Here is a 16,253-nt window from a genome sequence, read left to right on the forward strand (position 1 = left end):
ACACACAGAGAAACTTTCAGTCAACACAACTTAACAAAGCTGCATAAAGGTCAAATGAAAGACATTCACGGTTTTAAACACCAGAAGCTGCTCAGCTCGAGCTGTCCTCCGGGACACAGGGTGGTAAATACCTGAGAGGATGATAATCTATATTGTGTCGATGCATTGCAGAGTTTCAGCCGCTCACAGCCTCTTAGTTCAACCACCTGAATGTAAGAGCCCTACTTACGAAATGGACTGATGGTTTCTGGACTCGTCTGACATGTCTGTCTCACACTCTGCTGCGGAATCAAGAAAAACTCCCTCCAGTCGCTCAACGCCCTGATGCACTTTCACTTTCACTTCCTACCACAGAGCACAGTGAGGGGGGGGGGGGGGGAGTGGAGACTGAAGACCAGACATGGGCAAAGTAATTAAATTAAAAAAATAATAAAAAATTTGGCACGTACCCCTCGGGGTTGAGTGCACTTATTGTAAGTCGCTTTGGATAAAAGCGTCAGCTAGATTACATTTTCCCGGGAGTGTGATGCATAGGACTCGAAAGGGCACATGATCTCCCTTCACTTTTTCCCTTTGCCCTGTGAGCCCTTCTGTAAAACGACAGGATCAAGGAAACGAAACGTGGACAATGAGTGCAGAGTGTTTAACACGGAGTCGACAACAAAATACTTTTTTCACTGAAGTCCAATCGAAGGCTGTTTGCCTGATATGCCGAGAAACCGTCGCAGTTTTCATGGAGTACAACATCAGCCGTCACTTTGCTACGAAGCATGCTAACTACGCTAGCAAGCAGTCAACGCAAGAACAGGTGGCTGCAGCTCAGAGGTGGTCGACTAATTTACAGACTCAGCAACATTTTGTTCACAGACAAACTGCGATTAAAGAGTCATCTACCAAGGCATGTTTTTTGGGGGGCATTCGAAATAGCAAAGGCTAGCAAGCCTTTTTCTGAAGGCGAGTTTTTGTTAAATGGTCTTGCAAATAAGTGCTTTGCTACTTCGTAAAGGCCAAACCCTTTCATGTAATGTTTTTTCCATGTCATTTATATTGGTTCACAAAAACACTCCATCCATCTGTTCCTGGCCCGGCCCCTCTGTCAAATTTTGGAGCCCAATGTGGCCTGCGAGTGAAAAAGTTTGCCCATCTCTGCCATAGACTGTATATATAAGGTGGAGACGTGGCGATGTTCAAACTAAGAATAGATGAGAAGCTGCTACTTGTTTTTTTAAATCTTGTGATCACAATATCACCAAATGCCTCGAGGTAATAAATTAAAGTTTGCTACAGACACTCAGATGAACAGAAAACTTGTTTTGCCTTGTGCCACCTACAGGGGGCGCCCACACATGAATTTAATTGTAAATATAAGATATTAATTTCAAGCAATACATCACGGGACAGATGGCTTCACTTTGAAGGGAAATGTGAAGACATAACAACAAGATAACAGGTTGAGGAGCTGCAACGTGACACTTCGCCACTAGATGTCACTGAATCCCACACACAGTTTTCAGGGCACATCTTTCTTCACTTGAATGAAACTAGCCCGACTTCAGTCCTACTGGGTTCTTTGGTCTGAAACCTTGTGGTGTTGGTGCTGCCGCTTCTCTTCACGGTGCAGGGAGTCTGCCGGAGAGGAGCCGGACCCTTAAAGGCAAATTTGTAAAGCCGCATCAACCAAATTGAAACAGGCGAAACAGAAACATTTTACAAGACTTTTATTGATTCGTTTTCAGCGGTTACAGAGACAAGCGGCACAAACATGACGATGACGAACGTGATCTTAATATTTCAAGCAGCACGAAGCAGCAAAAATCTTTATTCCAAAAAAAGTGAGTCTTAAAATATGCGTTAAAACTATAATACCATTATACATTGAGAGAACTTTTACATTGATTTAGATATAGTGAGTTAGTTTCCTTCTCCCTCGCTCATTTTCTGTCGCCTTGATTTGAAGCTCATATTCAAGCTGCTCACATTTCAACTTGCAATAACTTTCCCCTGTACAGATCTGATCCCATAAAACTCCATCTCTTTCCCAGACATGACACAGATGAGGCATTAATGCGGCTCTTCTGGGAAAAGCTGATGTGAGCCTGAAGTTTAACACTTTCAGTTGACTTGTGGTATTGCCAAGTCTTCCTTGTGGCTCAGATCAGACAAACTGGAGTTATTCATTTTTCTCTCCTGAATGAAAAACTACATCATAACATTTCCCGTAACCATCTTCAGCCCCAGAACCTTCACAACTACACACACATTACACTTCAGATTTCTCACTTTAGGAATAACTAATTGTGATAATGAGATTCAAAGACATTTTAGATTCCTTATTTAGATTTTGTGTTGTCTTGCGTGTTCACTGTCCTCCGTCATGTTAGTTCTGTCTCAGGAAAACGATTAGCAGAATAATCAGAGCTACCAGCAGGCATCCACCGATGATGATCCACAGCAGATGTTTGTTATCGCCTGAAAGAAAGAAGAAAAACACATCGATGACTCATCAGGTACAAATCACAAGATGAACAATAATAATAAAAACTTCTGTTACATACTAGAATATTATAACCCGGGAATTTTCTCATGTAATTGAAGACGTTCCTGAAGCGAGAGACGAATGCCCGGCGGTTATACCAGATCAGGAAGCAAGGCAGAGAGACCAGGGCCCAAATCGCGTCTGAGGACATGGAGGGACAGGAGAAGACGGAGGACGTCTCTGAATGGTGGTCGATGACGGAGTTGACTTTTTCTCACTGTCACTACTAGCATTGGCTCCAGTTTGAAACACTAGATGGCGGACTGAGCCTTATTCAACGCAAATATAACGATTCTGCAGAAATTATGTAATTGGATATTAAAACCCTCATATATGAACAGTCATATTACTATTACTATCCATTCACTGCATCTTATCAAGAAAAACAAGGACCGATTTGTCTTATAAAATTCAGTTAATTTGGGAAACACTCATTTCATCTGGCTAAGTCAGTATAAAAAGACAGTTTAAGAAATCTGAAGTCACACTTACATCTTCTGATGGACAAGGGAATCTACAAGGAAGGAAATGAGAGAAAAACATGAGTGATGATAATCAAATGGCATTGTGATCTTTAAAGGGACTCTCACCTTTGTTGCATTTGAGAATTACAGCACATTCAAATCATCCCGCCTTCCTCCAATGCCCCACCCCCTCGTTCCCATCCGCGGTGTTTTATTTAAGAAACTTTATTTACACAAGCAGACTTACAACCATCCCGGTGTTTTTATTTTTTTGAAGAAACTTTATTTACAAGCAGACTTACAACCTACTGCCTCCGCGCACGCACGTGAGTTTTTGTTTACCAAAGCAATGGATTCGGATTCAGAAGCACCGGTAAGTTATATACATTTATATATTTTATTTATATTATATTTATTTATATATCATGCGCCACAAGAAGCAGACGGAAAACCTGCATGTCCATGCAGCAAACAGACAGGTCTGTCGGCCAATAAGGTCCTTCGGTCCGAAGAATTTTATTGGTTGAAGTTTTCACTAAATATTATGAGAGTGAAATAATTGTTTGTTTTTACTCCTGGTGGGTCTGTCTTGCATTTTAGAGTGTCATTACCTTATTAATACCAATTTAACCTTATCCAAAAAAAGTGTAAAAATGCAACAAAGGTAAGAGTCCCTTTAAACAGTAACAGTAATATGTCGGTAAATCCGGTTGTCACCTTGGGAAATCCGGTCGTCACCTGAGGTAATCCAAGGAACTTCCTGATCTCATACTTGGCCGTATCGTTGCAGTTAGAGCTCAGCAGATTCTGCTCATAGAACAGACAGCTCACTGCGAGTTTGACGCGCGGGTCCTCCGTCAGCCTCCTGCTGTCGGGTACGACGTGGTCACGATCGAAGGTGTGATACATCACCACCAGGATCGTCGGCTTATTTCCTGTACGAACAGAGAAAAAATACAACAAGCTACTGAGTCGTTTGGTTTCTGTGGCTCTTTTTATTCAACTTTTCCTGTATTTTTAATTCCAAGTTATAACTACTTCTTTAAGTTGATATGGCAACGATCACACACATCTAGCAGATAGACCAACATTAGCATCATTTCTCTCCTCCTTATGAACCACAGTGCAATACTGACTCTCCTGTTTGCTCTGGTTTGGTCTCCACCCACTCATTTCTCACCAGGAATCTTTCTGAGGGACAAATCCACGTCGGTTCCAACTCGTGAAGTGATGGGACAGAAGAGCAGACAGTAGTCACATGCTTCAGGATCGGTGACCTCAGTGTGTCCGAGGTTTTTAATCATCCTGACAAAGTCTCCATGAGTGTTGTTCGTGGTTCCACTCAGGACCACAAAGAACAATCTCCAGGTCGCTGAAGGCAAAACAGAGGAGAAGAACAAGATCATTAATCTGAATATCATGTTTGTATTCATACACTGAACCTCATCAAAATTCTTTAAATTAGCAAATGACAAAAATTTAAATCTACTAAAAAAGAGGTGTGTCCTGTTAATCAAGAGTAACAACCAATATTCTGCATTTGTATGAAATCAGTGGGGCACATGACATGAAAATCATTACATTATATTATGATTATATCAAATTATACTCATATAAAATAGTGGACACGATAAAATCAGAAAGAAAGAGGTGTGTCCTGTTTGTGATGGCAGCAATAATATCTGACTTTATTCGAAGTCGGTTTCCCCTATGACACTTTAATTCTATTTTAAAAATGTATTTCTCATCCCCCTGCGCTAGACACAGTCTAATCCAACTTAAAATCATCCTGAGAGTCCACTGGACCAGGGCTAAACTTGCCAAGATCTTCCCTGATGTTGACCCCTCTTGCCCCCGCTGTAAAAGCCAACCAGCTGATCACATACATATGTTCTGGTCTTGTCCTCTCCACAGAAAATTTTGGGAAGACATCTTTCATGCTTATTCTAAAATGTTTGGTGCGGTCATCCCTCCAAGCCCATTATGTGCCATTTTTGGTTTCACTGACGAAACTCGTCCTCTTAAAGGCAGGGCCCATATTGTCATAGCTTTCACCTCTCTGCTTGCCAGACGTCTGATACTACTCTTATGGAAGGAGCAAACACCCCCCACATTCAGTAGATGGATTAGAGACATCATGTATTTCTTGAAACTGGAGAAAATCAGATATACTCTGATAGGTTCCATACAGAGCTTTGAGAGAACCTGGACCCCCTTCCTGTCGTACTATGAGAGCATACAAAGCCCACTACAAGAGGAAGATTAGATGGCAACCCCCCCCCCCCCTCCCCTCCTTTTTTTTTTAAATTTCTTTTAAAATTATATTTACTGATTTATTCTATTTTTATTTTTTATTTAAAAAAAAAAAAAAAAATGTCATCTCTTTAATTTAATTTTCCTCTTTCTTTCTTTTCTTTTCTTTGTCTTGCAGCAGTGATGTATGCAATTGTATTGTATTATAATAATTTAATATGCCTATATAAATATACATATATTTATATATGTATATACATTCTATGTACTTCTGTTGCATGGGGTAGGCTGGCCGGGGGGGTGGGGTGGGTAGTATTGTGGGTAGGGGTGTATCCATCAGATTTGTGTTTATAATTGTATAATTGTACTGAGTACCCAAAGAAAACCAATAAAAAATGTTAAACATAAAAATCTATTTCTCGTTTGATATATCAGAAACACTGAAATCTAGTCCAAGGAGCTGCCTCATGTTGTGGAGTCAGGAAGTGAAAGGACAGGAAACAGTGAAGTTATCTTATCTCAAACCACTTCCCTCTTTAGTTAGATACTTTATATCCCTACAATAAGAACTAGACATTGAAATGAAGGATTATTCAGAGACATTCTAGTTTCTAGCAAAGAATAAGATCAAATTAAATCGTCATTAGTCTCACAATGACAACGGAGAAATTCACTTTCACTTTTGATCCTCCACAAACTGAAATGGTTGATAAACACATTGAACGTGTTTTCTCACCTGTTATTATCTGCTCCATGTCTCTGAAAGAAAAACACACACAGAGAAACTTTCAGTCAACACAACTTAACAAAGCTGCATAAAGGTCAAATGAAAGACATTCACGGTTTTAAACACCAGAAGCTGCTCAGCTCGAGCTGTCCTCCGGGACACAGGGTGGTAAATACCTGAGAGGATGATAATCTATATTGTGTCGATGCATTGCAGAGTTTCAGCCGCTCACAGCCTCTTAGTTCAACCACCTGAATGTAAGAGGCCTACTTACGGAAAGGACTGATAGTTTCTGGACTCGTCTGACATGTCTGTCTCACACTCTGCTGCGGAATCAAGAATAACTCCCTCCAGTCGCTGAACACCCTGATGCACTTTCACTTTCACTCCCTACCACAGAGCACAATGAGGGGGGGCGGATACGTGGCAATGTTTAAACTAAGAATAGATAAGAAGCAGCTGCTCTTTTTTTATATTTTTAAAATCTTGTGATCACAATATCTCCAAAACGCCTCGAGGTAATAAATTAAACTTTAGAACAAACAGATGAAGCAAAGATGAACAGAACACTTGTTTTGCCTTGTGCCACCTACAGGGGGCGCCCAAACATGAATTGAATTGTTAATATAAGATATTAATTTCATGCAATACACCACGGGACAGATTGATTCACTTTGATGGGAAAAGTGAAGACATAACAACAAGATAACAGGGTGAGGAGCTGCAACGTGACACTTCGCCACTAGATGTCCCTGAATCCCGCACACTGAACCTTTAAAGGCCTTATTTCCCACAGGTCCTGAAGGCAGCAGCAGATGCAGGAGGAGGGCGTTCCTCTGGAGAAAATCTGATCACACAGCTGGACCGGTTCTGTTCGCACTGTTCTCTGGTCCGGATCACCCCCCCCACCACCACCACCTGGACCGGGCCTGTGCTGGGTGTGTGAGCCGGCTCCTGCGCACCAGGGCCGGGGACAGGCCGGGGACAGGAGGCCGCAGGAGGCCGGGGACATCGGGCTGAGGACACGGAGCCTCGCTGCTCCTCCTCCCGGTAAGAGACAATGCACGGCCGCAGCAGCTCTTGTGAAGCAGCCCCTGGAGGTCCAGAGGAATGGAAGTCCGGAGAATCCACTGGTTCTGCTGCAGATTCCCAGTCACACCAGTTTCCCTTCGACTGAAGACAAATGTTGTTTTAACCACGCAGGCTGGGATGATGCGTTCAGGTGCTCCTGCTCAGTGTGAAGCTGGGGATCAGGGATCATGGAACCATAACAACAACTGCAATCAGATGATGATAATAATAATAATAATATGTAGATTTAATGTAAAGTCACCCAGGTGTAAATCATTTAACTGGAATATGCATTTCTGTCTGTGTATATCATAGCTAATGTATTTTACTGTATTAATTCTGTTTACACTGTTATTTCTATTCCATTAATATTTCTATAACTTCTTTGGGTTTCCATTACATGTTTTCCTTGGGTTCATAATGCATAGTTACTTATAATAATTATTATAATTATATAATAATAATTTCTTATCTCTATTCCATACATGTTTTTGTAATTTCTTTGTACATTTACTTATTACTTAACTGATGTCTATTTTTCGACTATTCCTCTTTGCTGCTGTAACTCTTAGTGTGACTAATATATATCATAAAGATAACACATCACATTAAATACAGTCTGTCTCCTCATAGTTTGGATTCTCTGCCCAAATAATAATTCCACCTTTTAATTTTACGATCGACTGGCTGTGTAAAGCAACAGTGGATCATCTGATATAACACCAACGGGAACTTTATCATGATAATATAGAACCCACAATTATTAATTGAGATCTGCATCATAAACATGCCCTTTAAACACAAGGAAATATAAAAAAGTTGCAATAATGGATAGAATGAAAACACGATTGAAGTTTCACAGACAGAAAATGGGTCTTTCACAGTAAAATGAAGTGTTGTGTATGTTTATGATGTTTTCTTTTCTTGTGATGTCTCCCGGCTGTCGGCTCAGAATGGAGCCTGCCCACGTCGGGGGGGAAATGTCACCTCTGTGTGTGCCAAGAAAAAGAAAGTCAGCCCAGTCACACCTTAAAGGTGGAACTCCATGTCCAGGTACACAAAATGACAAATTCACATCATCACAATCAGTGAGAGCGAGACTGTGAAACATCATGATGGAGCTAGTTTCAGTTTTTTAATTATTTTGACTTTTAATCTCTCCTACAGTTGTTCAGCGAATCCCGGAGAGAGACTGTGAATCGAATGCAGGTGGAGACACTAAGGTGAGAATGATTATACACCACATCCTGCTGGTGTTGCATTTGCGGAGTCGCTCCAGGAAATATTGCTAATAAAAAGTGTTTCTCTGTTGTAAAACACACAATCTGTCGACTTTATGCAAAGCGTTGGATCCTCACAGTTCTGTGATGAATGTTTCAGGACGACGGGTCTCAGGCCCACGGTTCTCTGAAGATGAAACGGACGTACGGTAGGAAAAGGTAACAGAGCGATTCATGGCACCTCAAATGAGACATTTTAATTAGTGTTATGTTTTCATGCTGTAATGTTCAGGAAACCTCTTCACCATCACCAGTTTGGAAACTTTGAAAGCTTGATGATGATGATGATGATGATGATGATGATGATGATGAAGAAAAGCAGTGACAGTCTAACAACACGTTTAAACGTCTCTCTGCTCCACCAGTCTTTTCTGACACGTCTAATATCTTGTTGATCTCAGGTACGAGGACCTCCAGAGTGTTTCCATGGGAACAGTAGATTACCCAACCCCCAGCTGCTCAGTGATATCATCAGGTGACCTGGCCAATGGGGTGGACCCAGGCTCCATGGCGCCACCCACAGCGCGGCTCCCTCCGAGACTGGTGGCGAAGGAGGCGTGGCCTCAAGGCCCTGAAGCCTGTAGGGAGCAGTCCCAGCCTCAGGACCAGAGCTGGAACCCCAGGGAAAGAGGCCCCAACGCCTGGGCCCCGGTTCGAGACCGACCCCAGGAGCAGGTGTGGACATCTGGCAGAGAGCGAGCGGGACACTCGTGTCCAGACCAGACGTGGATGTCAGGCAGGGACAGAGCTCATGGGGGACAGGAGCAGGCCTGGATGACGGGTCAGGACCGGGGACCCGAGCAGGGCTGGGCCGCCGGCAGAGACCGAGGCCAGGATCAGGCCTGGAACGCCGGCAGGGATCCAGGACGGGAGCAGGCCTCCTCGGGCCCGGAGCCGGCGTGGGGATCGGGACGAAACCAAGACCAAGGCTGGAGCAACACGAGCAGAGACAGAGGACACATCTGGAGACCAGGTACAAAGATCCCAGGCGGTGCATATACCTGAGCTGTTAATGTTAAATGCTCAAATTAAACTGTCCTAAAGGTGTATGTTTTGCTGATCTGTTGGTTCTGCTCCTCCTGTGTGGTTTTAAAGAGCTGAACATGAAGAAGGTCCAGAGAGCAGAGATGGAGCGGCCACCAGAGACCAGAGACTCCTGTGAGTCCACTTCCTGTCTCATACTTAACCAAGTGGTGGCTGCTGCAGTTTGGGTCATGAACCCGACTATTGTTACTTTTACTGCTTCAGGTTCAGACGCAGCCCGTGGTGAAGCCTCCACATCTCAGTCCAGTGAGGACCACAAACCTCCAGTTGTCTCCAGTAAGAAGGAGCCTCCTACCTACGCTCCAGGTGAGTCTGTACTTCTACTTTTACTTGAGTATCTGTACTTCTACCCGAGTAAAGAATGTGTGTACTTTTGCCACCTCTTCTAAATGAACCTCCAAACCAGCCATAACACCACCTCTTCTTCAACAGAGTAAAATAAATAATGTTTGTGCTGACAGGAAGTCCAGAGGAGCGCTGGCAGCTCCAGATTGTGGCCAAAGGCAGAGTCACCTGTCCCAAGTGTAAGAGTGTGAGCAGGAAGACGGTGGAGGGGCTGAAGAAGCACATGGAGAACTGCCGGCTGGTGAGTGGAGATTACACACGAAAGCAAAGCCGCGTTCACACCTGATGTTAACACGTGTCCCTGTGTGCAGCAACCGTTCACCTGTCAACACTGTGGGAAGCAGCTGAAGTCTTCCACTGGGATGAAGTACCACGTGATGGCCGACCACAGCCACCTGGTAAGAGTCTCCCTCTCTGGCTCCTGCTGTGCCAACCTCCGGGTTCTGCTCTCTCATGTTTTCTCTCTGTAGCCTTCAGCAGAAGAAGCCAAGGACCTGGACGACCGCACCATCAAAGACAAACTGCGCAAAATCCTGAAGAGACTGGGCAAATTAAAATGCTCCAAAGAGGTAAACTGACAAATCATAATCACTTTGTGACAAAACACATCATAACTCACAATGTTAAAGAAAGAGAAACCATATCTGCACGGTTACCTCCCGGACTCGTATCCCATCCATCCACCCAGTTTTGTGGAAATCCTTCCAGGAGTCTTTGCACAAACAAACAAGGTCCTAAGTAAGATACGAAAAGAGAAGATACTTTTATATATTTCCATAACATGTTCTTCTCTCTGATGACCCGTCTCAGGGCTGCACTGCTGCGTTCACCAGCATCATGGGCTACGTCTACCACATGAAGAAGTGTGGGAAGGAGGAGTCCGAGCTGGAGAAGCTGTTGCTGAACTGTTCTCACTGTGGGAAGACATACAAATCCAAGGCTGGTCTGGAGTACCACCTCAAATCAGAGCACGCTCCTGTGAGTCAGGTTTTTTAATTTGACTCCGATCAAAGAAAGTTAATAAACAGGATCTTAGTTATAGGCCTTAAAAAGTCCTAAATTAAACTTATTGAAACCTGCAGAAACTCTTATATAGCAAATATGCGCCAAACAAAAAGGACATTTGAATGATTTGCACCATAAACCTTCAAACTGACTCCTTCCCGTTGCCCAGACGCCCCAAAAGACGGAGGAAGACGAGGCTGTGAAGGCCCAGAGGGAGGCCAACCCGGAGCGGACGCCGAGCGGCCGGCTGCAGCGGGCCTCAGCGCAGGTCGCCAACTTCCACTTGGCTGAGATCGCCAGCAACGACCTCCCCAAAGACTGGCCCAAGAGGAAGTTCCAGTGCGACCTGGTGCCCGACGACAAGAAGGCAAGAGGACATTAGTACAGAGGAGAAGTGGAGAATCCTTGTGTTTATCTATAAACTGATCTACGGAAGAATGAATGAACCTTTGCACTTGAATTAACCTGCGTTCTGTGCTCGCTAGTTGAAATACGCTCGACCCGGCCTCCCTGCCTTCAGCCAGGAGGTGCTGAGGAAGTGGAAGAACGAGGTGAAGCTGCAGAGGAAAGTCCACTGTCCCAACCAGGTAGAAACATCACTGCACATGCTGCATGGAAATTCATTGATAACGTTTTATATATATATATAAATATGTATATGTATATATAATATCTGCTGATATTAGCTTTTTACAGACATATCGGAATGATTTAGCAAATGTGTGAAATTTCTATTTGTCAAATCCTTCCCCGCTGTCTTTATTTGTTCATCTCTCAAGTCCAATAAACCGGTTGTGTTGTTGGTTTAACGTCCTTTGTGTCCTCAGGGTTGTGGCTGCACCTACACCAGTGTGTCTGGGCTGAAGGCTCATCTGGGCCTGTGCACCAGGGTGAGTTCACTCTGTTCCAGACTGACTGACACCACACATCATGAGACACACGTGTACTGTAGCTCTGCATCAGTCACAATCACCTGAAAACATATAGTGTTGTCCAAGTACAGACTATGAAACAGACCACCTCTATTCTTGATGAGTGTGACCGAGCAGCAACGTGCTGGTGTTGATGTTCCAGTGCTCAGTGATCACAGATTCCTTATTTGATCTCATTTCAGGGCGACTTTGAAGCTGGAAAATACAAATGTCTCATCTGCAACAAAGAGTTTAACTCTGAGAGTGGAGTGAAATATCACATCAACTCGATCCATTCACAGGTAATGACACAGTGACACATGTATCCTATCAGCACACCACCTCTGCTTGGACTTCCCCTGTTGACCCGTCCTTGTGTTTCCTCTCCTGTGGCTGCACACGTGTCCACAGGAATGGTTTGTGACCAACAAGAAGGCCTCCAAAACCTTTGAGAAGTTCGTGAAAAACCAGCACAAGGAGTTAATCCATAACGTGGACAAGCAGATTGTGGATCAGTATCACCAACACCACCTCCAGCATCACACTCACATCCACTGTCCCCATCACCACCACCACCACCAGCAGCAGCAGCAGCAGCAGCAGCATCTCCAGCTCCAGCCCATGCAGCACCCTCTGCAGCCTCTGCATCACCTCCAGCACCAAACCCAGCTCCTCCACCCGGAGCACCAGAACCTCCCCCCGCAGGCGGACCCCCAGCTGCAGCAGCCCATCCTGCAGTACACCCCCCTGGAGCCTCCGCTGTGGGTGGACGTGGACCGGAGGGGAGTGGTGCTCGGGGTGGAGCTGACCCCGGTCCAGATGGAGGCGGCTGCGGAGGACAAACCAGCAGAGGACGGCAGGGAGATGGTGGAGGGACGAGAGAAGGGAGAGGGATGAGCGGAGAGAGGGAAGGCCGACGGGAAGAGGAAGGATTGCTTTGGGTTCGGTGCAGGCGGAGGCGGAGCGGCAGGAGAGGCAAAGACAGGTGGAGCAGTGGAATCTGAAAGGGCCGGGCGTCATGGAGCCGCACCCTGAGGCCGGGAAGCAACAACACAGAACTTAAACGACCCTGAAAACTTCCCTTCGTGGTCGTCAAGCGCTATCGAGCACCGCAGCTCCAACAGAGGTAGGAAGAGACGCCATCTGGAGTCTGTCCACATTGTTTTAGACAGTTTTCCTCAAGACAGAGCAGCTAACGACAGAGCTGCACTTCTTGAGAACATCCTTTCTGTGATGATCGGAAGGAAAACCTCAAGGTGTCACCGTGGACGGAGACGTCACGTTTCTCTGTATCGAAAATTGTTGTTGCTGTAAAGCTCAGAGAAATCGTAGTTCTGCCGTTTATCTGTGTTTGTATGTAACAGATTCTTAAACGTGTCTTATACTTTTGAAAAGGTTTGATAAACACTCTACGTTTACCTGAAAGGGAAGAAGTTGCTTTAACTTGAAGAGAGGATGCTTCGGTATTTTTGTTAAATTGGTCCAGTCGTTCTCTGTCTGAAAAGATTTGTGCCTCTTGAATATGATTTATAACTTCACACGACTCATCATCATCGTCACGTTGAATCCGAGCGGATCTAAAAGCCTGAAATAAGTTAGTAAATTTTGTATAATATCGACAAAGAAAATAAAATAATTAAATCTGATGTCTTTATTATTTATCTTGAAGCTGGGGATAGAAAACTTCTGTCCTCTAAAATTGTCAAATCAATAACCAAATTAATCACCCGACTGATTTCCTGCGATGGATTTAATAAATGTATCTTATTTGTTTTGGTTAGGAAGGAACTTTAACGTTGAATTGTGTAAATCGTTTTAAACCTTCCAAGCATTGTTCAATAAACAGACTTCCATCGGCAGGGGAACAAAGAAAAGCACAGAAACATGAATAACGTCAGAGAAGCTGATTTATGTATTTTCACAGCGTAGCACGAGTCCTCTTCACCTCAGAGACTTGAACCGTCCTGAAGGAAAAGCATTTAACATGGAGCGTTCAAACACAGACCTGCGTTCAACTCCGAAAATGTAACCAATAGCATGTAGCCTAATGTTTATAAACTCTATCTACAATAGTGCTTATGGATTGGATGGTTCATTTGTTTGACTCTATTTTGTATTTTTCTTTTCACATTTATGAAAGTTTTAGATTCTTAGTTTCTCTCCTGTTCTGCACTTCAGTTTTCCTTTAAAAACAACAATGATTCTTCCCTTTAATCTGTGAATCTGTCTTAAACAAACTGTGTTCATGTATTTTTCTGTCTCTGATTCTGTTGAAAGTGTTTTACTCTTCATCAGATGCCTTTAGAGAGATCGGCCTGTGTCGTTAAAAGTGGAAAAACCTCCTGTGCTGCATGGGAAGTATTTCAAAAAGCAGGATATCGGTCTTTATTATTAATCGAGTATTATGAGGTATTGATTTCTATTATTTTAAATCAGGCCTGATAAGAAGTCTCACTCTGTTTCTCTTCAGGCTTTGTTCCCAAAAATGTCTGTGAGAATCCGTCCAGCAGTTTCTCAACAAAGCTCAATCGTCCATCAAGGCCAAACAGTTCAGTTAAATTCAAGCTGCGGGAAATCACACACGATCATAGAAGTCAGTTCCGTAAAGGTGACTGATATTTTTCATCAACATACGTGAATTATTATCTGGTAAAACTCCCCAAAACGTGATATAAATTCCTGGTTCCTCACCAAAGTTCAATAGTTTCTCCCGTTTTGGTTTTTCTTGTTTTCTTACAAACAAACCAACCAAAGAGCAAACTAAAGGACGGAGGTGACCACAGAACCACTGCTGGTTCCTCTGATCCTGAGTGGGACCTCTGACTCACTGGGTTGAAATACTTCCCATGTCCTTTACGCTTGTGACCAAATCGTTATCACCATGCTTGCCCTTTGAACTGTTTGATAGCACAAAGAAAAGCACTTCTCCACATGAAGAGAGAGCAGGCTCATCAGATAAACTAAGGCCCAGATATGTTAGTTATGATAGATAACTACTGAGAATTTTACCTTTGGTCACATTGAGGCCGGAGCACAGTCCTGTTATCTAAACTCGGTAAAAACTAGTCACTCAGTAGAGATCGTACTTCCTTCAAGTTCCAACTGTCCCTTTATGAAACCACATTTACTGGTAAAGTCCTTGGTGGATGGATAAAAACCTTATCATATAATCTTGTATTTTGCTGGCAGTGGATGAGCTATAACAACCATTTCCACATTATAGAGGACAGGTGAGGGTCATCAATTTCTTTTAAAATACTAAAGGTTGAGTTTTGAAAAGTTTGGTTAAAGTTTCATGACTTCTTGTCGGGGTTTAATGTGGCTCAAGGGAAGAATACATCACATCTCAGTGGCGATCCAGGAAAGTCACTTTCTATGGCTTTCTGAGACAGTTTTTGACATTTTTACCTTTTCTCAGAGGACAATTCAAGACATTTGATGTTAAGGGAACTGAGAATTGTGAGTGAGTGAAACTTGGTGCAGCTTAATTGAATGTAAGAGACGTTTGGGCCTCGGCGAAGGTCAGAGCTCCTCAAGTTATTGAATGTTGTTTAATCGACCCCCTGCAGACACTGTGACTCAATGTGTTTAGGGAAAATGTGTAAAATCGTGGGTTGAACTCTTTGATTTGGTCTCGACCTCCAGAACTAGCATCTTGTGAAAAAGATGGCCGTCATAGCTGTGATGTTGGGGCAGAAGTTGTGTTTTTAAACGATCGACAGTGAAGAAGCTCCGTGCATCGAAACACTGTTGTCATGTCTTAGTGCCTCATCACCAACATTCATACAGATAAAACATATAAATATATATATATATTGTCTAGACCAGATTTAATTAAGATTCAGTAATAGAAAGCAGTTTTCTTTTTGTGGTATATCATCTCTACTCAAGTAAAAGTCTTTAAAACCTCTGTAAATCAATATGTTATGACTTTTTTAGAAGTGATGTGCTGCTGTTTCATAGTTCCAGCAGTGATACAACAACAGAAAATTAAAAGTTTAATTAATGGTCCGTTTGCCTCTGTGTCCTCTGTGATGTTTTTACTGTGAGCTAATATTTAGTGTTTCTAGATTTTGACAACATAGAAGCATTATGTAACAACTAAGACCTAGACAAAATATATGAACTAGAGTGGCACTCAGTACAGTACACATCTCCTCCAAGGTCAACAATCCCCCTAATGAAAACACATTCTAATAGAATACTAGATTTGTATACAGATCTTCACACACTGATCGATACCGAACCCCTTAATATGTCTTTGTCATCAAGATTCACACATAATTCAATAAGAAGTCAACGAAAATGTCGAAAAACTAACACAACCAATCAACAGCTAACCAACAGCCAATCAACCAGTAACTAACCAATCAACATCCAACCAATTAACCAACAAACGTTTATTCTTATTTCATCTTTCACACATGAAATACATCTCGGTGCTTTACGAGTTCACATAAAAGACATTAAGACAGTATGTGAGATAAAAGGTAATAAACTGGTGTAAATAAGATTAAAAAACCAGCACGACGCTTATAAACATATTATTTTATAATGACAAATTTTTTATACCTTGTATTACTGTATATATATATGCATATTTATTTCATTCTTTTT

General features: G+C 42.9%; 2 protein-coding genes across 6 annotated transcripts; one reads left to right on the plus strand and one right to left on the minus strand.

Moving 5' to 3' along the window:
• Positions 1-1,701: 1,701 nt before the first annotated feature.
• Positions 1,702-6,364, minus strand: LOC133024046 (uncharacterized). 5 transcript variants are annotated; one of them, XM_061091003.1, is made up of 7 exons: positions 6,255-6,364; positions 5,990-6,012; positions 4,181-4,372; positions 3,739-3,935; positions 3,029-3,050; positions 2,556-2,677; positions 1,702-2,469 (listed from the first exon to the last, which is right to left on the minus strand). In XM_061091003.1, the coding sequence occupies exons 1-7, from the start codon at positions 6,287-6,289 to the stop codon at positions 2,419-2,421; spliced, it is 642 nt and encodes a 213-aa protein (XP_060946986.1). In that variant the 5' UTR covers positions 6,290-6,364; the 3' UTR covers positions 1,702-2,418. The 5 variants fall into 5 exon arrangements, with proteins under 5 accessions (XP_060946986.1, XP_060946984.1, XP_060946985.1 ...); XM_061091001.1 differs by having other exon boundaries at positions 3,718-3,935; XM_061091002.1 differs by lacking the exon at positions 6,255-6,364 and adding an exon at positions 6,157-6,248 and having other exon boundaries at positions 3,718-3,935.
• Positions 6,365-6,853: 489 nt separating this feature from the next.
• Positions 6,854-14,867, plus strand: znf512 (zinc finger protein 512). Its single transcript, XM_061092092.1, has 16 exons — positions 6,854-7,030; positions 8,004-8,104; positions 8,219-8,274; positions 8,432-8,490; positions 8,733-9,304; positions 9,427-9,489; positions 9,580-9,681; positions 9,837-9,961; positions 10,032-10,118; positions 10,191-10,289; positions 10,531-10,698; positions 10,895-11,092; positions 11,211-11,312; positions 11,553-11,615; positions 11,840-11,938; positions 12,048-14,867. Exons 2-16 carry the CDS (start codon positions 8,005-8,007, stop codon positions 12,531-12,533), a joined length of 2,379 nt encoding a protein of 792 aa, XP_060948075.1. The 5' UTR covers positions 6,854-7,030; position 8,004; the 3' UTR covers positions 12,534-14,867.
• Positions 14,868-16,253: the final 1,386 nt, after the last annotated feature.

The sequence above is a fragment of the Limanda limanda genome, chromosome 18 (assembly GCF_963576545.1).
Source record: "Limanda limanda chromosome 18, fLimLim1.1, whole genome shotgun sequence".
NCBI classification, from domain to species: domain Eukaryota; kingdom Metazoa; phylum Chordata; class Actinopteri; order Pleuronectiformes; family Pleuronectidae; genus Limanda; species Limanda limanda.

Bases quoted from the DNA above. Each gene is read 5' to 3' on its own strand.
- LOC133024046 (XM_061091001.1), bottom strand. From the start codon at position 6,289: ATGTCAGACGAGTCCAGAAACTATCAGTCCTTTCC. The intron at 4,373-5,989 runs GTGAGAAAACAC...TTTTGCCTTCAG, and splicing joins CATGGAGCAGATAATAACAG to CGACCTGGAGATTGTTCTTT. The intron at 3,051-3,717 runs GTGACAACCGGA...CCTTCCTTGTAG, and splicing joins TGACGACCGGATTTCCCAAG to ATTCCCTTGTCCATCAGAAG.
- znf512 (XM_061092092.1), top strand. From the start codon at position 8,005: ATGGAGCCTGCCCACGTCGGGGGGGAAATGTCACCTCTGTGTGTGCCA. The intron at 10,290-10,530 runs GTAAACTGACAA...GACCCGTCTCAG, and splicing joins AATTAAAATGCTCCAAAGAG to GGCTGCACTGCTGCGTTCAC. The intron at 11,616-11,839 runs GTGAGTTCACTC...ATCTCATTTCAG, and splicing joins ATCTGGGCCTGTGCACCAGG to GGCGACTTTGAAGCTGGAAA.